The sequence below is a fragment of the Lactuca virosa genome, chromosome 2 (assembly GCF_052849685.1).
Source record: "Lactuca virosa cultivar CGN04683 chromosome 2, Lactuca_virosa_CGN04683_v6, whole genome shotgun sequence".
Classification (NCBI taxonomy): Eukaryota; Viridiplantae; Streptophyta; class Magnoliopsida; order Asterales; family Asteraceae; genus Lactuca; species Lactuca virosa.
In genome coordinates, this window is record NC_136427.1 from 301,115,560 (window position 1) to 301,136,678 (window position 21,119).

Here is a 21,119-nt window from a genome sequence, read left to right on the forward strand (position 1 = left end):
AAGTTCTAATATATTAATATGGAATCATATTATTTAATTAGTATTGATCAAGAATTAATTTAGAATTAATTAAGTGATCAAAAAGAACTAATTAAATATGGACTCTTATATAGATGGAATGGGCCAAGTTCATTTAGGTTGGGCTAAGCTTTCATGGATGGTCCATGGAGCTTTTAACCCATGGATCCTATGTAAATGAAAGGTCATGGGTATTAGGGTTTACATGGATGTAACCCTAATCCTCCATAATATATAAAGGGGTCCTTGGCTCACAAAATTGGCACAAGTGTGTGAAAATAAGAGTAGGCCGATTTTAGTGTACATACATATTCTCTCAAGTTCTTCCAAGGTGTTTTGGTGATTTGTGATTCCATTTGAGGCTTCCACACTATTGGGGCTAAGCTCTTAAAGCTTGAAGACATCAAGCTACATCAAAAGGTATGTCATCTAACTAGAACTTTGTAGTATAGGTGCTTCATAATATGCTAGTTAGGATGAAACCTTGGAATAGTTAATATTTGCATGTATAATAGAGAAAACATAGATCCAAGGTTTATAGGGTTGCATGTACACCATATGAGTGTTAGAATGCTCAAAACCCAACAGTGGTATCAGAGCCATGGGTTGTTTTCTGTTATATTGATGCAAATGTTTTATTTTCAAGTTGAAAAAAGGAAAAAAAAACATGACGTTTGTCAAATTTTAAGATAATTACTTGTTGTGTGAAAAACTAATTATTTGTAAAATTTGAATCATTTGCTATATGAGTTGAATTAGGTCAAATTTAGTAAAAGATAAAATGATATGATTATTTTATTAGTTTTAAAAGTTTGATCTAAATGTTTTAAGGAGTTACAAATTTTGTTATAAAATTTTGGAGCTCAAAAGTTTTTTTTAAAGTTGTGATCTTAAGTGTTTTGAAACCTCCATAAGTTATGGATATGAAAGTTTTTTTTTAAAAAAAATTGATTTAAAGATTTTATGGAGTTACAAAATTTGGAGTTAATGTTTTAAAGAATTCCATAACTTGTTCTTAAGTTATGGAACATGAAAAGTTTCATCATAAAACAAGTATTTAACTCCATAAGTTATGGAATCCAAAGGTTTTCAAGAGTTACAAAACTTGCCCTCAAGTTTTGGAATTTGGAAAAAGCTTTTTATGAAAAAAAAGAATTGAATTCTAAAACTCTTGGGTTCATAACTTAAACAATTAATTAAATGGTTTTAATTTTGAATTTAATAATTGGAATTATGATGTTTTATTGAATAATTCATATTAACTCTTATGGACTTTATTAATAGTTAATTAAATCGTTTAATTAAAAGAGTATTATTAAATCCATAAATAAAGATATGGTTTGAGTTTAATTAAATTAAAAGTTTAGTTTAATTAATAGATTAAACCACCAAGTATTTTAAATGTCTAAAATACACCCTTATACTATTATAATATTAAAAGTTTAATATATTATATGTATAAGAGCAAGTCGTCTTACCAATAGTAGGCCTCATTCACGAAGCCGGTCTATAAGGGGGGTATTAGGTTACTGCCTATAAAATGGCAGTTTAATGGGTGTCTACTCTCACCCACCGCTTCCTTGACCGGTGGAGGGTCGTTAGCCGAACGGTTAGGACAAGGACTATAATTCTCCCTTCATTAAAATTATTAATGATAAATACTAAGTAACTAAACTCTTAATAATACCCAATCTTAGTTACTTAGGAAAATGTGAATTTGGTGCTAACCCATGAAATTACACTTTGCACTTTGCTTAAGTCAGTTAGTGGAGCGTGTGTGGTTAACCGGCACACTAGCTTGATTTAACAAGGTAGGCAAAGGGTAACTTAATGTTTATCATAGTATCGGTGGAGCGTGTGTGGTTAACCGGCACATCGATTGAGGGGTAAATATTAAGGGTACCAAGTATATTTGCATGGTTATTCACACCTTGTTTTGTGATCCTCGGCATCCCAGTCACAAAACCTGAAGGGCACACTCGAGATTGAAACATGCCTTTGAAAAGTTCAATGAATCTCAAAAGAATCTAGGAGTTTCAAAACCAATTAAAACCTAATAATACATTTCGTTTATCTTGGTGGAAATTGGTGAATCGTCATTCACCTACCTTCAAATATTTTATAGCTTGGATTACGGCATCCCTCTTCCAAGTTATAAAATAGTTTGCTGGGTCCTAGCCTTAATATTTCGTATTGGGTGTTATATTAAGGACTTTAGATCAACTATCTTGAATATCTCCCAAAAAGATGTCTGGTTCAGACATCTATGATCCTCCCAAATCTCTTGGAACTTCACTTCCTCCACCTCCTCCAATTATTCTCCCTAACCCACAACTTCAAGGTCACTCAAGCCCTATTGGCAAGATGAAGTCACATATTGACAAGCCGGGAGAGTTGGGTGTCAAACTCTTGAGAAAGTTGGTGGTTCAATCACTTTCTAAGTCACATAGTGAATTCCTTTGGGACTACTATGAAACAGACTATGACATGACCCTTAATGATCTTATCTATTTGCTTGGTGCTGCTGAATCAGCAATAATTTGGAGCACTGGGAGAGCAAATTTGATTAGTAGATCAACTTCCCAAACTACCATGGACATTGACAATGGTAACATTGGATATCTAGAAAAGCCTTCTCTTCCCAAGGAAAGGGATTGACCATAGTCAACTAGGTTGACCAAATGGTAAAGAGAAAGGCTAAGTCTGCGATAGTCCCATGTACCATTCCCAAAGAGTCCCTATGTTTCTCTTGCCAAAGGAAGGGGCATTGATTGCGAAGCAGCCTATTTACTTGAAAGATCATAAGGTTGATCAAGTCAAGAAGATTGACTCTACTTCAGTTAAAGTCCACTATCTAACTCTGTTAAGTTTCTATTCTGAGATTCTTGTTACATGATGTGACTGGGTCACATGTTGATGTTTTAAGAATCAAAGAAAAGTGAAGAAACTTAAAGGAAGTATATGCTGATTCTGATCGTGAAGATGAATCTCGATCGCATGGTTCTGTGATCAGAATGTTGAGCTGTTGCTTAGGAGTTATGATATATTGCTTAGGAATAGATAACAACAAAGTTTTTCATGTGCTTTTGCACTGTAAGGATAGTTTTTCCGCAAAGTTTTTAAAATAAAAGAAAAAATATTTTGATTTTATTTATTTTAAAATATCCTTACAATGGCATTTGTGAAAAGGAAAAAAATTGTTGCTTATATGATTCCATTAATAGCAAGAGTGTAAATATGAATTTGATTCTTTCATTTGTGGTAGTGTCTAAATTTTCCAAATAATGAAAGATTCTCATCACCCAAGTTTCAGTTGGATAGAAACTTGGAATCATGCAAGTTGTATAGTATGATGAATGAGAACTTTCAAGCATTGGAAAATTAAGACTAATTACTTGTTCACATGGATGTGTGAGTCAAGTAAAGGACTAAGGGATCGAGTACACATTCTTGTGCACTGATCAAGCCCACCACAAATGTAACTTGAGTGACACATCTTAAAGAAGGTTTATTAACACTAGTGAAATGTAAGAGTAAAAGGTTTTCTACTCTTGTACATTTGAATTTGGTAAGTTGTGATGTTTTGGATAAAACAGAGACCAACTTAGGCCAATTGTGTTAAGTGTTTGTCTTGATTAGAATCCACACTATCTCTTGAATATTTGGCAAGAAAGTCTTATAGGTCAAGGAGACAGTGGGAGTCTAAAAGATCCTGAAAGGGTTTCAAGAAGTAATCAAGAATAAAACATGTATTTCATCACTAGCACACAACTAGAGGTTTATAACCTATCGTGTTGAAATTTCTGTGCCCATTCCAGTTAAGTTGGCTATATATATTTGAGTTCTACATGTTCTCAATTGTTTGCATAACTACTTGGAAGCAATGGCAGGCCCTTGTGCTGCCAGGTGGCAAGAGGTTAAGATTGCACAAGTTCAATCCATATGAGTTAGGATTTGTCACTAACCTAGTCTTGTGACTATGGTTTGACAAATTCACATGGATAAGAACACATACACCATAAAATCTAAGTGTCATAAGGTTTCTCTCCGATTCATGAAAATGATGGTGAGGAAATTCTTTCACTAAGTAGATTTTAAGTAGATAGCAATTGTGATATTTGCAGTTCTCAAAGTCGTTAGTGGAGAGTGCGTGGTTAACCGGCACACTAACATTGACTTATGAGAAATGGCAAAAGGTCTAAACAATTGAGACTATGATTATGACATCCCTTTTCATAGTTCTGAAATTGTTTAGACACACCTGTGATCTATCTAAGATAAGGTGTATGATTTTGATAAAGTCTTATCAAAGCAATCTAGTATCAGAAATCTGAACTTTGGTAAGAATGTCAATAAAGTATTGACTTCTAGAAGTCCAGCTGTTTTCTGGATACATGTCAAAGCTAGTGGGAGCATGAGTGTTATGCTAATAATCATCATGTTAGTGGGAGCATGATAATTATGATAAGTATTGCAAGTTAGCAATGTTAATTATAGAAAACAAAAGTTTCAATTCGTGAGGTTACAGGGGTTGAAAAAGTTGTTTTGCTATAATTAAGGGAGAGGATATTATACTTCATGTCAATTCTAAAAGGCTTAGAGTGAGATTTTAAGCTTAGATTGAGATTTTAATCATCTTTAGTCAAGAATATATATATATATATATATATATATATATATATATATATATATATATATATATATGAATTTCATGTTGGATTGGTTCAACTTAAGGAAATTCTATATATTGCGTTCTCAAAATTCGATTATGATTACGGCATCCCTGTTCATAGTCAAATTTTGAGAATATGGCAAACAAAAAATTATTATGGCAAAAGACTAGAACCATGTCTTTATGTGAAACATCATGAATCGTGTCCCATTTACTTTGGGTACAAGATCGATTACATGTGCTATAATATTTACCCTTTCTGAATTTTCCAAATGCCTTGGGGAATTAAGGGGAACAATGTCTAGAATTAGATATGACTAAAGTGATTAAGCAATTGTCGAGGACAATCTAAGGTTTACCAAAGATTGGTTGCTCAAGGACAGTTGGAAGTATACTGTTTAATATTGGAAGGACCATATTGACATAGTCTGAAAAGAGGCAACTCTTGTTCAGAAGCGGTAGTCAAAATGGGAATATTGAGTTGTCTTCATAGGTGGAAGCAATCTGTGTAAGGTTAAAGAAACTTAATGCAAGAAGCATGTTCAAAGCAATGCGCTTTGAGTTTGAGACATCGTTTCCATGGAATTGATCTCCATTGGGATACTCTGTAATGATTGTTGCCAAGCCTTTGTGGCTTTGTGCATAATCATTACAAGAGGAACATTGCATATAAGTTTAAAATCTAAACAGATTTCGATAAATGATAGGAATTTGGAATTCTTACATTTAAGACAAGGATTTGGGAGTGTGAAAAGAGAATCATTGAAATTATGTTCAGTTGATCTAGTTCACAAAGAAAAGGATCATAGACAAACATAGAGTTCATACTTGGTGTATGGAAAAGCTATTGTTTAAGAAAAACATAGTGTACATGCTTGGTGCATGGGACAACTAGTGTTTTTAATTCAAGTATGAAGTTGATAAAACCAAAACAATGAATAATGAGTAATCGGTATGGTGATAAGTAAAAGTGTTTATTTATATTCATGGGGTTTGATACCACATTTGATTCATTTATTCTTGTGTTTCACTTTGCATGTTTTGACTTCCAGAATAACTAAGTCGCTCTTCCTGAATGATTAAGTTATTCAAACCATCCACAGTCGGTCATATGTTGGAAGTAGATATGAATCTAGACTGTCATGGGTTGGTTTGTAGAGGTCCAAGTTGGTGGACAAAGTGGTGCTACAACACTCATGCGTGCTCATAAGTTCTGAGTATTGGATTCAACCCACGCTCATTTGAATCACTTCATGGATTTTATCACGAGTGATCATGAGACGATAATATCTTATATTCTTCAAACCTAGAGATATGAGTTGTTACTATGAGTTGGTTATACATTGATTGCACGAAAACGCATTTGGTAACTCGATGTTATAAAACGTGCCTTTGTGTATGATTCAACAAGTAGTAGAACAAGCCATATGAGTCGAAGTTTATCCATTCCTTTTACCTTCGGGATAAAAGCGATATCTATGGGCCCCTCGATGATTTAGCGATGACACATGTGAGTGCTTGGCCAAGCCAGGACTAATTTGATTTGTTCAATCAGTCAGTCATCATAAATCGAAAATCGGGAAACAACAAATGGACAGAGAGAATGATTATAATCCATGTCTCAGTCCATATGATATCTAGAATGGAGGAATATATGATCCCTTATCTAATGGACAAGTCATTGACAAGGTCAGAGTTCGACAGCGGCTTTAAGAGCTACGATTGCCAGTTAGGTTTTGAAGTCATACTCAATAATAGTTTTAGACTTATCCAAGTGGGAGACTGTTGGATTAATGTCTAAGTCCATAACTATATTTGGTATGTACTTGACCCGACCCGGCATGGTCCATTTGCGTTGCACTTCACCGGCACAATTTATATGGATAGTCTTTTGAGAATAGTATATTTATGATTTATATTAATATATTATAAGTTCTAATATATTAATATGGAATCATATTATTTAATTAGTATTGATCAAGAATTAATTTAGAATTAATTAAGTGATCAAAAAGAACTAATTAAATATGGACTCTTATATATATGGAATGGGCCAAGTTCATTTAGGTTGGGCTAAGCTTTCATGGATGGTCCATGGAGCTTTTAACCCATGGATCATATGTAAATGAAAGGTCATGGGTATTAGGGTTTACATGGATGTAACCCTAATCCTCCATAATATATAAAGGGGTCCTTGGCTCACAAAATTGGCACAAGTGTGTGAAAATAAGAGTGGGCCGATTTTAGTGTGCATACATATTCTCTCAAGTTCTTCCAAGGTGTTTTGGTGATTTGTGATTCCATTGGAGGCTTCCACACTATTGGGGCTAAGCTCTTAAAGCTTGAAGACATCAAGCTACATCAAAAGGTATGTCATCTAACTAGAACTTTGTAGTATAGGTGCTTCATAATATGCTAGTTAGGATGAAACCTTGGAATAGTTAATATTTGCATGTATAATAGAGAAAACATAGATCCAAGGTTTATAGGGTTGCATGTACACCATAGGAGTGTTAGAATGCTCAAAACCCAACAGCTTATGCCTCAAGACAGCTAAAAGCACACGAAGTCAACTACACAACACACGACCTAGAATTGGGAGCAGTGGTCTTCGCATTGAAGATATGGAGACATTATCTCTACAGAACCAAGTGCACTATCTTCACTGACCATAAAATCCTGCAGCACATCTTCGACCAGAAGGAGCTGAACATGAGACAACGGCGATGGATTGAGCTACTCAGCGATTACGAGTGCAAAAGCCGCTACCATCCCGGCAAGGCCAATGTGGTAGCAGATGCCCTCAGCCGGAAGGAGTACTCAGGTCGTAGAGTGAAGGCACTAACCATGACTATCCATTCCCATTTATCCGCGAAAATCAAGGAGGCTCAGCTGGAAGCCTTAAAACCAGATAACATGTCGGGTGAAGCCTTGAGAGGTTTGGAAAAGAACCTAGAGATCAAGGGAGACGGAGTCTATTATTTCATGGACCGGATCTGGACCCCAAAGTTCGGTGGTTACAGAGAGGTTGTAATGAACGAAGCTCACAAGACCAGATACTCCATTCACCCAGGTTCGGACAAGATGTACCTCGATCTCAAGAAACTGTATTGGTTGTCGAACATGAAAGCAGAGATCGCTACCTTCGTGGGCAAGTGCCTGACTTGCGCCAAGGTGAAGGTCGAATATCAGAAACCCTCAGGTCTACTCCAACAACTAGAAATACCCGAATGGAAGTGGGAGAGGATCACTATGGATTTCATCACCAAATTACCCAAGTCTCCGAGTGGGCACGACGCCATCTGGGTAATAGTTGACCGACTAACTAAATCCGCTCACTTCCTACCAATCAAGGAAAATTTCACAATGGAGAGACTCACACGAATCTACATCCAAGAGATAGTTCGACTGCACGGTGTACCTGTATCCATTATCTCTGATAGAGATAGCCGGTTCACTTCGAGGTTCTGGCAGTCACTACAGAAGGCTCTTGGAACTAAGCTGGATATGAGCACAGCTTACCACCCTCAGACTGATGTACAGAGTGAGAGAACCATTCAGACTTTGGAAGACATGTTGAGAGCATGTGTCATTGATTTCGGTAAGTCATGGGACATCCATTTGCCCTTGGTTGAGTTTTCCTACAACAACAGTTATCATACCAGCATTAAGGTTGCGCCTTTCGAAGCCCTCTATGGTCGCAAGTGCAGATCCCCTCTGTGTTGGGCTGAGGTGGGCGATACGCAACTAGCCAAGGGAAAAGTCCCTGACAGCACTCTCACTGGTCCAGAAATCATCCGTGAAACCACAGAAAAGATCGTACAAATCCGAGAACGACTTAAAGCCTCGCAAGATAGACAAAAGAGCTACGCCGATAAACGACGAAAACCCTTGGAGTTCCAGGTTGGAGACCGTGTTCTGTTGAGGGTCTCGCCCTGGAAAGGCGTGATACGCTTCGGAAAGCGTGGAAAGCTAAACCCGAGATACATAGGACCCTTCGAGATCCTCGCTAGGATCGGTCCCGTAGCCTACAAACTTCGTTTACCGCAAGAACTCAGCAACATTCATCCTGTATTTCACGTTTCGAATCTTAAGAAATGCGTATCCGACGAAACCTTTACGATTCCTCTCGACGAGATTGAAATCAACGAGAATCTGAACTTCGTAGAAGAACCAGTCGAAATCATGGATAGAGAGATCAAACGAACGAAGCAAAGTCGCATCCCGATAGCGAAGGTTCGCTGGAATGCGAAGCGGCGACCTGAATTCACTTGGGAACGCGAAGATCAGATGAAACAGAAGTATCCGCATCTTTTTTCTAATCCATGATTTGTATTCTATATTCGAATTTCGGGACGAAATTCCCTCTAACGGGGGGATGATGTGACAACCCGAAACTTTTATCCTGTGCAATTGATCTGTATATCAATATTAAACTCGATTTTATCATCTTTTGACACCGTTTAAGAGTTAGTTTAACTGTTCTAAGCTTGAGTACAGTCGGGAATGAGATTAGAAATGAGTCAACAAGTCGTATAGAGACAAAACCGGGCCTTACACCCTCCTGAGAGGTGTGTACGGCCGCACACATGGGTGTGCGGCCGCACACTCCCCCTTATATATATAAGGAGACCCCCTTCACTCATTTCTTTCCTTTGGCTGCACTCTACTTTCTCTCACTACTTTCTCTCTCTAAAAACTTCATCCAAGAACACTCTAAAGGCCTCAAAAACGTGAACTACTTCATCATTCAGCTTGTTATATTGGTAAGACACCTGAATCTAAGCCTAAAACTCATAGTGTTCTTCGTGTTCTTCATCCTTTGAAGGTGTACGGCCGCACACCTTCATAAGGTGTCCGCACACACCTTAAAGCTCTCCAAAGTGAAGAGTTTGGCCTTCATTCACTAGTAGGACTTGGTATTAGCACAAGAACACCTCAAAATCGACATTTCGGGCACAAATGAGGAGTGTACGGCCGCACACTCCTGTGTACGGCCGCACACTCCTGTGTGCAACCGCACACACAGCCTGGCCGCGCACACCCTCTATACGGCCGCACACTCCTGTATGCAACCGCACACACAGCTTGGCCGCACACCCTGGCCGCACACACACCCTTTTGGCCGTACACATCCCTTATTTGATCATATAGGGTCCCGACAAGCATTTCCAAGTCTTTAGGGTGGTTTCTCGTCATGTTTAGTCATGAAACACCCTAATTCTAACACACATATGTGTTATCACATGTTAATAGGATCCACTTGCGTGCGAAACATCGGTTGACACTCAACACTCGTAACTAATTGTGCTTTCGGATCCTACGATAAACAGTGAGTTCATACCCCTACGCTTTTTCCGAGTTTTTAATGTTTTCAGGGGGGCATACAAGCAAAAGTACAAGGAAACTTGTGCTCAAATTATCTCATTTTGCATAGAATGATTTTATGTTCGGTATGCTTTTAACTCAGAAAACCGTTTTACCAATCGATTAAGAAATCAACTCGTAGAAACAGTTTTCAAATCTAAAGCAAGAAACTTGTGAATCATGTTATAATATGTATGATCTTATAAAGGATTCATGTAAATCATAAATAGGATTTTCATACTATTACTTGTAAATTTGTTAGGCTAAGTTTGAGACATGTCCTTGGTAACACTCCATCGGATTCGTGAGTGGAGGACTACGACTTATAACCAGAATCTCTTGGAGGGAGAGCGTGGCTATTGTGTATAGATCTATATGGGACTGACTATCCCGCACCCTCGCTGCTAGCTACAGCGGAACCGTTAGGTTCAGGGGTGACAAAGTCATAAAAGATATTGGCCCCCGTTTCGGGCCTTATCCAGTCTAAGTACGGTTATGGCACTCACAACTTAGGTAACGAGAATTTACTTTTGTAATAATGAAACGAGTGAACTAACCTCAAAGTAATAACCGATTTGATTACTAGAGGGCATTAGTAATGCCCTTAGTATCTAGTTCACTACCTATTTTATTAGTTTTATTTATGTAATAAGGCTAATACATCTCACAGCGAGTAACCAGGGTTTTTCAAGGAAACTACATCTATTGATACAAGTATGGTAGATACTTGTACACATCGTATCATAATCGAAAATCAACTATCAACTTTTAAGGAAAAATATAGGATTTTCCTAGGATAACTTAACCTTTCATAAACAGGCCGTTTATCGTATAACTAATGGATAATCAAACCTCTTTCATAAGAAAATATAGGATTTTCTTGGGAAACAACTTTTCAAAGAATCAAAGAAACATTTCTTTCACCAGAATTAAACGCTTATGAACTCACCAACTTTATGCTGATATTTTTAAAACTGCTTGTATTCTCAGGGCATCAATAGACAGGTACTCTTGCCAACTTTTGGAGAAGACGGAACATTCTGAAGTCACGTCTTTTACTTTTGCTATGTACAAATCATGCTTTTGAACAATGTAATTATTCATATTATAATGTAATGGTTGTGTTTACTTCGCTTACTACGATACAACTGTTGTGATACTACGCATGACGTCCTCCGCCCCGAAACATTTCCGACATCGGTTTCGGGGTGTGACATAGTCCCTACTAAAAAGGTTGCCAAAACACCTCATGAGATGTGGACTGGAAAAGTTCCTAATCTAGATCACATCAAGATTTGGGGTTGCGAGGCTTTCGTGAGACGCGAGACTCACGATAAGCTCGAACCTCGAAGTGGGAGGTGTATTTTCATCGGCTACCCACAGAGATCCTTTGGTTACCTCTTCTACAGACCCAGTGATAATGTGGTCTTTGTAGCAAGGAGAGGAGTCTTTCGTGAGAGAGAGTTCATAAGCCAAGGAAACAGTGGAAGGCAAATTGATCTTGAAGAAATTCGAGAGTCAAGTGGTGAAGGAACCTCAAACCCGAGCAATCAACCTGAGGAGGAAACTCTTGTTGATCCTACTGACGAGACCATACCTCTGAGGCGTTCCACGAGAGTTAGGAATGCACCTAAGCATTACTATGGTTTCCATATTACTGCGGAAGGTGATACGCTTATCAGTGATAGTACACTGGTAAGTCTGGATGAACCTAACAGCTACACGGAAGCCATGACAGGCCCTGAGGCTACTAAATGGAAAGAGGCTATGGACAGCGAGATACAGTCCATGTATGACAATCAAGTTTGGAACTTGGTTGACAATGTACCAGGTCGCAAGATAGTCGGATGCAAATGGATCTTCAAGAAGAAGACCGACATGGATGGTAATGTACACACTTATAAGGCGCGACTGGTTGCAAAGGGCTTTTCACAAACTCCGGGAGTTGATTATGATGAGACCTTTTCACCAGTAGCAAAGATTAAGTCTATTATGGTTATGCTAGCCATTGCTGCATTTCATGACTATGGAATATGGCAAATGGATGTCAAAACCGCTTTCCTTAATGGAAAGTTGGTTGAGGATGTTTACATGAGTCAGCCAGAGGGTTTTGTCAGTACAGAGTACCCCAATAGAGTGTGTAAGCTTGAAAAATCCATCTATGGATTAAAGAAGGCACCTCGCAGATGGAATCTTTGCTTCGATGAGAAAGTCAAAGAGCTTGGCTTTTCGAGAAGCGAGAATGAGTCATGTGTATATGTTAGGGCTAGTGGGAGTATAGTTAGCTTTTTGGTGTTGTATGTGGATGACATACTACTCATAGGAAATGACATCCCAACCTTGCAGGAGGTTAAGTCCTGGCTTGGGAAGTGTTTCGCTATAAAGGACCTTGGAGAAGCTGCCTATATCCTAGGGATAAGGATATTGAGAGACAGGAGTAAAAGACTAATTGGACTTAGTCAGAGTACTTACTTGGATAAGGTGCTAAAGAGGTTCAGTATGCAGGATTCCAAGAAAGGGGAATTACCGATCCAGAGTAACACCAAACTGAGTAAGACTCAGAGTCCGAGTACAGAGGCTGAGATAGCTGAGATGAGTCATGTACCATATGCTTCCGTTGTGGGCTCAATCATGTATGCTATGACTTGTACTCGCCCTGATGTGGCCTTTGCCTTGAGCATGGTCAGTAGATATCAAGGGAACCCTGGCAAGGGTCACTGGACTGCGGTAAAGAACATTCTCAAGTATCTGCAAAGGACTAAGGACTGGGTCCTTACCCTTGGTGGCAGTGATAACTTGAGAGTGGCAGGGTATAGCGATGCTAGCTTTCAGACTGATAGGGATAATTTCCGCTCTCAGTCAGGCTGGGTCTTTATCCTAAATGGAGGAGAAATTACTTGGAAAAGTTCCAAGCTGGAGATGGTAGCTTATTCAACTTGCGAATCACAGTATATAGCAGCAAGCGAGGCAGCAAAAGAGGCGATATGGCTAAAGAACTTCATTGGAGACCTTGGAGTTGTACCAGCTATAAAAGAGCCAATGGAAATTTTCTGTGACAACGAAAGTGCGGTTGCTTTAGCTAAGGAACCAAGGGATCACGGGAGATCCAAACACATTGACAGAAAATACCATTTCATTAGACATCGAATAGAAGAAGGACTCCTCGTGGCAAAGAGGGTATCATCATATGAGAACCCAGCAGATTCCCTCACGAAGGGACTGAGTAGGGTTAAGCATTTACAGCATGCGAGGCGCATCGGGCTGAAGGATGATATTAGTTTTAATAATTAGATAGTTTTGAAACTTGTAAAATGTAATTGAAATTTGATGATTAAATAAAAGTTTTTGTTTATTTATGAGTAAAGTGTTACTATCTTATGATTAATCGTTTACTATTGTTTCAACTTTGCATGTTTTGACTTCCAGAATAATTATATTATTCAAACTCTCCACAGTCAGTCATACTTTAGAAGTAGGTATTGAATTAAGATTGTCATTAATTGGGTTTGTAGATTGTCTAAAGGTGTATTAGACATAGCAATGGTTGCTGCAACATTCATGAGTGCTCATAAGGCCTGAGTATTGGACTCAACCCACGCTCACTTGTATCACTGCATGGAATTTATCTCGAGTGATCGTGAGACGGTAATATCATATAAATCTTCAAACCTAGAGATATGATTTGTTGACTATGAGTTGGTTGTACATTGATTGTACGAAAACACATTGGTAACTCGATGTTATAAAACGTGCTTTTGTGCATGATTCAACAAGTAGTCAGTACAAGCATATGAGTCAAAGTTTATCTGTTCCTTCTAGGATTAGAAGCGATATCTGGGCCCCTCGATGATTTTGTTTTGACCTATGTACCGGGCCCGGTCAGAACCTAATTGATGTGTTCAATTTAGTTCTATGTCAAACAGATCAGAGATCGAGAAACAAATGCTGGACAATAAGTAAGACCATGTTCCATGTATTTTTCCGGCTGATATCTTGAGAGCAGAGGATTATATGATCACTTATCTTAAATGGCGTATCATCATCATCTCAGTTCTACGAGACCTTGAAAGAGCTGCGATTGCTGATCGGTTCCTGAAGTCATACTTGCAGTTATAGTTATTAGACTAATCCAAGTGGGAGATTGTTGGATATAGTGTCTAAGTCCATAATTATATTTGGTATGTACTTGACCCGACCCGGCATGGTCCATTTGGGTTGCATGGCATTGCAATGCTTGGATAGACCAAAATGAGAGAAAGGACACTTAAGGTTTATTAATATATTATAAGTTCTAATATATTAATAATATTATTTAATTAGTATTGATCAAAGAATTAATTTGGAATTAATTAAGTGATCAAAAAGAGACTAATTAAATATATGGGGTTGATTGTGTAAATCATCTATTCTTGTATAGTGGGCTAATGATCCATGGTTTGTATGGATTGGGTTAAAATCCATAAGGAGCTCCATGGATAGTCCATGGAGGTTACAAACCCATGGATCATGGAATATGGAAAGCCATGACAATTAGGGTTTACATGGTGTAACCCTACTTGTGCCATAACTATATAAAGACCCCTAGACTAGCAAAATCGGCACTTGTACAAGCAAGGAAGAGGGCTAGCCGATTTTGAGGTGTTAGTGAACTTCTCTCAAGGTTATTCCAAGTATTGTGGTGTTGTGTGAGACATTTGAGGCATCACACTTGAGGTGCTAGGCTCACAAGGTTTTCAAGGAATCCAAACAACATAAGGTATGTTCTACAACTAGCATTTATGTTTAAAAGTTCCCCATGCTATGTTAGATAGGTTATGAACCTTGGAAATCAAATTTGCATGTATCATAGTAAAACATAGATCCAAGGTTTCTAGGGTTGCATGTACACCATAGGAGTGTTAGAATGCTAAAAACCCATCAGTTGCTATGTGATAGTGATCTGTAGATCTGTCCGCTAGTATGTGGATTGGTTATGATTATCTGTTACTATTATATGTTATCTATTATGTATATATCAACATAGTATGGTTGGGTTGAGACTGTACTGCTTTGTGCGGTCAGTTAACAAACCTAGGTCAATCCAACCGGGAGGTTGTGGGTTAGGGCAATCCAACCGGGAGTTTATGGGCCAGGGTGATCCAACCGGGAGTTTGTGGGTTAGGGCAATCCAACTGGGAGTTTATAGGCCATGGTGATCCAACCGGGAGGTTGTGGACCCAGTACGTTATATGCAGGGCAATCCAACCTGGAGGTTGTGGGTCGGGGTAAGCCAATCGGGAGGTTGTGGACCCAGCATGCATTATGTATATTTGTTTGGCTGTGTTATGTGGTACTTGGGGGCGGGGGGGTCACTAAGCTTTGGCTTACAATTTTAGTTTATTCTTTCAGACACTTATGATGACTGTGGTAAGGCGAAGGCGTGATCATACACATCCTTTGAAGATATATTTTGGGAGATTTTATGGTGTTCTGATCTTGGGGAGTATTCGCATTTGACACTTGATTTGACATGGTTGGGATTGAAAACAATGGTTTTTTTTAATTTAAAAATGAAAAATTTTTATCGTGTTTTTGGGATGTTATAAGTTGGTATCAGAGCTCTGGTTTGAGAGAACTAGATGAGCATTCGTGTGAATCGAGACTCAAACTAAGGATCTGTAAAGTTTTCAACATAATTTTCAAAATGAATTCAAATTGTTTTCAAAAGCAACCCAGGAAGGAGGAGATGTGTACGATCAGCCGGAGCAAGAAAGTATACCTCAAGTTACCATACTACTATTTTTTATGATATGAGTAGAACTGCATGCTAGTGATAGGCTAGGGATCTTTAAGGATTTCGTGATAGAATTGTCTGATATATGATGCCTGATAGCCTAGGAGGACTTCTTGTATGTTAGATGGAATTGACGTCATTACTGTGGTTGCTTAGTGTGTGCATCATAGTTGTACATAACTAAGATCTTATAGCCTGAGAATGTTTGATTTATCCTAATTTCATGTTCTTGTTTGATGAAGGGCTTAGGGTAGGGTCAAGTATCCGAGTGTCTATAGGATCCAGTGTTATGTATGATTAGCATGCACGAGTGGCTATTGGTTTGGTGGAAGTTTCATGAGTAAGTATGTGTAGGTAACAAGCCTACTAATGGATGATTAGCTACTCTCCAGATAGCGAGGATATGATGTATGTGTATCATAGTCGTGAATTTGTTGTCGGGTAGTTTGTGATGATACTTGGAATAAATACGGGTAGGTGTGGAAGGTAGTATGGGACTAGTTGATACGGCGAACTCTAGGCGCATGATGAGCTCTTTTACCTAGGAGGGTTTCGTCTTATAGGCGTCCGGGAATTCACTCTATATAAGAACAACAAAAACTAGGTAAAATAGCTATACCGAGGGTTGGACCCCGACATAGCTCTCTGATGCCTAAGTTAGAATGCGACATTTTGGTATTGCTTTTGTGTCAAGGAGTATGTGTTTTTCCTTACCTTGTTAGGATGTCTCCTGGGTATATTTATTGTATGTATGTGGTCAGTAAGCCCACTCCTTAGACCGGTCCTCCACTCATCACCCAATCTGTGAGCGGTCGCTCTTCGTGTCCTTTCCTTGCTTATTTTATTTGCTTTGTATTGTTTGGAATGTTTTCTGGGATACGATTCTGATGCTTGCGTACGATATATACGGATACCTATTTTCCCGAAACAGGTGGAAATGCTTGTAAAGCCGACCTGGTGGGTACCGGGTCGGTAGTGGGTTTCCTCGGACTACCGGCCTGGTACACCATTAAGCCCCCCAGTCTGAAGGGTGAAAGAATATTGTCGAAATATTTTTGTCGTTCAGAGTTTTAAATCCATATCAGGGACTGTAAAATCCTTCACATGCTGAACATTAAATGCTTGCGCCGTCGCACGCCATCTTGCTTGCTTTGATTAGATTGTTTGTATTAAATGCTTTAACCGGTCCCTCTGATTATTTATCGGGTAATCCTGATTACTCTTGTAGAAACTTCCTTACATGCTTTCCCTTTGAATTTTCCTTTACTATGATTGGTATGGGCGATGACATGTCTGTAATGGCGTACGAAGTGGACTGCTGCATGCTGGAGCGGTATTGTCATGAATATCATCTTTCTCCTGTGATTGGGTTCCAGGTTCTGTCTTCGTCTTCTTCTATTCTTGATGCCCCACCTGGTAAGGTTGGATTCTATCTTCGACATCTTGTGGTTACCCCTGTCTCGCATCTTCTTAGAGGTTCTCTAATTTTACAAAGTTTATCTTGTCCAACTATGTCCGAATGCGGTGTCCAAGATTGTTACTTTCGAAGTGTTTTACGTTTCTCATAAGATACCACTTGATGTCTCCTTGTTTCGTTATTTTTATCGCTTGAAGAAGTATGGTGACTGGTTTTCTTTTAGTAGTCATCACTTTCCTCTGTCTCCAGATGTGGCTCATTCGAATGGGAACTGGAAAAGTAGCTTATGTTAGGTCGACATGCATAGCTTGTGTCTGCCATTTTCCCCATGTTATGTTTCACTTGGTGATGACTCGGTGTCTTTATCTTCCGATCTTCTTGGATTTGTTCCTTTGTTTTCACATTTCTGTGTAAAGAGGGTGTTTCTGTCGGAAGTTGTACTTGCCCTGTGTCACATAAGCCCATTCTGGAAATCCCGCTATCAACTACAAGTGTTATCTGCATGTCATGCAGGTTTGTCTAGCCTTTTACTGGATTTAGCATCAGTTCCTTTGTCTTTTCTTTCCCTGGTTATGGGTAATCTCCTGATATAAATGTTACCTTTGGGTATTTTCTCTGTGCTCATTTATTATTGCAGATTGGAGTAAATGCTCTTTCCACCTAACGACTTATTTGGCCGGTGATATTCCACCTGAGTCAATTGTAGTGGATGACGTGGTTCCTCGATACGTCTTTCCCTTGTCTATTTGTCATGTGGCCCCCAAACCAGTTGGTATGTAAATTGATTGGCATGCGTCACATATTGTGCGTTGTTTGTGATTACTTTGCTCTGTTAACACCGTTTTCCCAACGTTGTAGGTGGGTGTCCATCTTCTGTAGTGTTTGACGAAGAGCCGAATGAAGCAGTGCAGAAAAAATTATCTCTGCCGTACTCGGGCGTGATTTACAGGTTTTTGATGGGTTGTTAACCTTGAGAGACCGATTTTTGGCTGCGGAGGTGAATGTACATGTTTTCGAAGTCATGAAGCTTGCAAGCGAGGAGATGTTTGTGAAAGCTGGGGAGATGTATGCTGATTTATCAATTCGTTATCGGGATGTCGTGGCCAAGGTAACATCTTTAGAAAATCAAGGGACGCTCGTCCATGTGAGGTATGAAGCTTGTCCCCAGGAGAGCAGCGTGTTGCATTCCCTGCTTCTTAACAAGTCTTGATGGTATGGGTTGTGCGAGTTGGTTATGCTCTTGTTTTTGTGGGCAAGCGTGAACTTGGTGTTTCGCTTGTGTGTCTAACCGACTCTTGTTTTTGTGGGCAAGCATCCTACTTCCTATTTCTTTCTATTATTGCATTATACTTACACGTTTCATTAGTGCATTGTATCAAAGAAGGTACAATTGGTGCATAAAATATTTTATAATAACATAATCAAAGAATGGTGATTGGATCTTATTACACAAACATGAAACAATTATTAAATAGTAAAAACCAATAAGAAATGAGATCCCATGATACTAAATCACCCATTCAAATAAATAGTATAAAGTACATTGTGATCCAAGAAAACTCAAGTATCAAATAACCAATTTTGTTATTTTATTATAGGAACACAAACTCTCAAATAACCAATTTCATTGGTTTATATAAGTCAAATAATCAATATATATATATATATATATATATATATATATATATATATATATATATATATATATATATATATATATATATATATTCAGCTAGTTCTCTTATTCTTTATCACACCTAAAATAACTTCAAAAAAAATAGCTTCAATGTTTCTCTTGTAAAGCCTCCTCTGCCTATACCAAAAAGAAAAATAATATATGAGTATTAGATTACAAAAATCATGAAGCTTAAAAAAATTTATCTTTCTGCTTGGACAACCAGTGGCATAATAACCCAGAACCTTGCAGTGAGAACAAGTTTGTTTTTTCTTTGCCAACTCCAAAGAATACTTAATCATGTTTGCATTTTAGGATGCCCTTTCGTATTACTAAGAACAAGAGGATCTTGAATAGATATATGTGGCATAATGTCTAACTGGGAAATTCCTACACAAGAATCTTGAGATGCGTTTTGAGGTCCATATGGCTTTTTCTGAATAATTTCATCTTCTAAAAACTTTACCACTAAATTGTTGAATATTTTTATCTTTGAAGGGGAGTCTTTTGCATGTTCGATTGCTTTATTACAGTTTGCACGGACATACCATAGGGTTAAGGCACTAACTTCCTTTTTGGTATTGATCTCATGCATTCTGACGCTATGACTACCCACCTTAAACCTTGCATCAAATGTCCACCCAGATAAAATATAATGGCCAGGAAGGGTTTGGATATCTCTCTTCTTGATCGCGTATAGACTATGTTTGCATAATATGTCATATGTTTCAAACTTAGCACATAAACATCTGACATTCACTTGATTCGTGAAACGATAACTAACAAATCTCCAATGCGCTTTATCAATATCCAATTGGCCAACTCTATATTTGATTTCTTCTGTAGATATGCTTAATGTCTCATGAGTTAAATTTTGTGTAGCTTCTATCCATTCTTTTTATAAAAATCTCAAAAATCTTTTTGGTATAACATTCACCCACTTTTGCTTATATTGGATGAACATAAGATAGAATTGGCTTCGAGTTCATAGTCTTAAAGTCTTCATCTTCTTCAACGGCTCTTCGAGATTCAACCGCTTGATCATATTGAACTACAAATTCATTCAACATTGTCTTGGAGTTTACAAATCCATCAAAAAAGGAATGAATGCTCTCGCTTCGTCCACTGGTTGTCATACCAGCAAAAAATACATCCTTTAAGTAGGCTTTAACCCAATGTTTTCGTTGGTTATACATATCGATGATCCAACAATAATTTTCAAGGTTATATTTACCATGCATAATTTCCCACTCTGTTTCAAATTCTTCAATTGTATCACTTTTTTCCCACCATCTATAAGACTCCTTAAAATCACTATAATAGGCTACAAGCGGTCGGAGATGTTCAAGCTCATGCTTCTTAATATGCCATGCACAGTAGCAATGTCGAGTGTTTCGAAACACTTTTTTTATTGCATTACCTATAGCTTTATCTTGATTGGTTATCATTGCAGATGGATGCTTGTTGAACATGCATTTTAAAAAAATACTCAAATAACCACCGAAAAGTTTCTTCTTTTTCATTTTCTAGCAATGCACCACCAAACAGTATGGTTTGACCATGATGGTTCACCCTCACAAATGGAGAAAATGGCATCTTAAATTTGTTTGTCATGTATGTAATATCAAAGACAGCAACATCTCCGATTTTAGTATAGGCATCCCTTGATCTTCCATCGACCCAAAAAATATTTCGAGGAGACCCATCCTCAAATAAATCCACAACAAAATACTGGTTAATATCTACTAATGCTTTATTTTGGAAATGTTTGCTAAGCCCATAAAAATCTTTACCTTTGTATTGTCTCCGTTGCTTAGATAATATATCCACACATTGCTTTGAAGTAACATCAATATCCTGTGGAGTTTTCATTGCATTAACAGCCTTTTTTATTTGAGAAGGGTTTAATCCTGATGGACCAAGTTCCACCATAAGAGATTTACATGCCAATGAACAATGGAGCTTCTCATGAGAACGATGTTTCATTACTTTTGTAGGTGTAACACTTAACTCATGATTATGGGTATCGTTAAACATGTCCGCAAACCATATCCCATCTTTTCCTTTTGAAATTCGAAGCATTGCTTGGCATCCGATCCTCAAATTTCTACGTTGTGTCTTTACAACCCCATAACTATTAGCCTTCAATCTTTTAAAGCCTTGTTTATTACAAACGTACATTTTACGGTATGAATCA

At 38.1% G+C, this 21,119-nt stretch overlaps 1 protein-coding gene across 1 annotated transcript; it reads right to left on the reverse strand.

Annotated features, from left to right (window-relative positions):
* Nucleotides 1-19,220: 19,220 nt before the first annotated feature.
* LOC145158706 (protein FAR1-RELATED SEQUENCE 5-like) lies at nucleotides 19,221-21,103 on the reverse strand. Its single transcript, XM_079077564.1, has 3 exons — nucleotides 20,495-21,103; nucleotides 20,157-20,382; nucleotides 19,221-19,816 (listed from the first exon to the last, which is right to left on the reverse strand). The coding sequence occupies exons 1-3, from the start codon at nucleotides 21,101-21,103 to the stop codon at nucleotides 19,221-19,223; spliced, it is 1,431 nt and encodes a 476-aa protein (XP_078933690.1).
* Nucleotides 21,104-21,119: the final 16 nt, after the last annotated feature.

Bases quoted from the DNA above. Each gene is read 5' to 3' on its own strand.
- LOC145158706 (XM_079077564.1), bottom strand. From the start codon at position 21,103: ATGTACGTTTGTAATAAACAAGGCTTTAAAAGATTGAAGGCTAATAGT. The intron at 20,383-20,494 runs GTGAACCATCAT...ATGTTCAACAAG, and splicing joins CATTTTCTCCATTTGTGAGG to CATCCATCTGCAATGATAAC. The intron at 19,817-20,156 runs GTAAATATAACC...TTTTATAAAAAG, and splicing joins AGAGTGGGAAATTATGCATG to AATGGATAGAAGCTACACAA.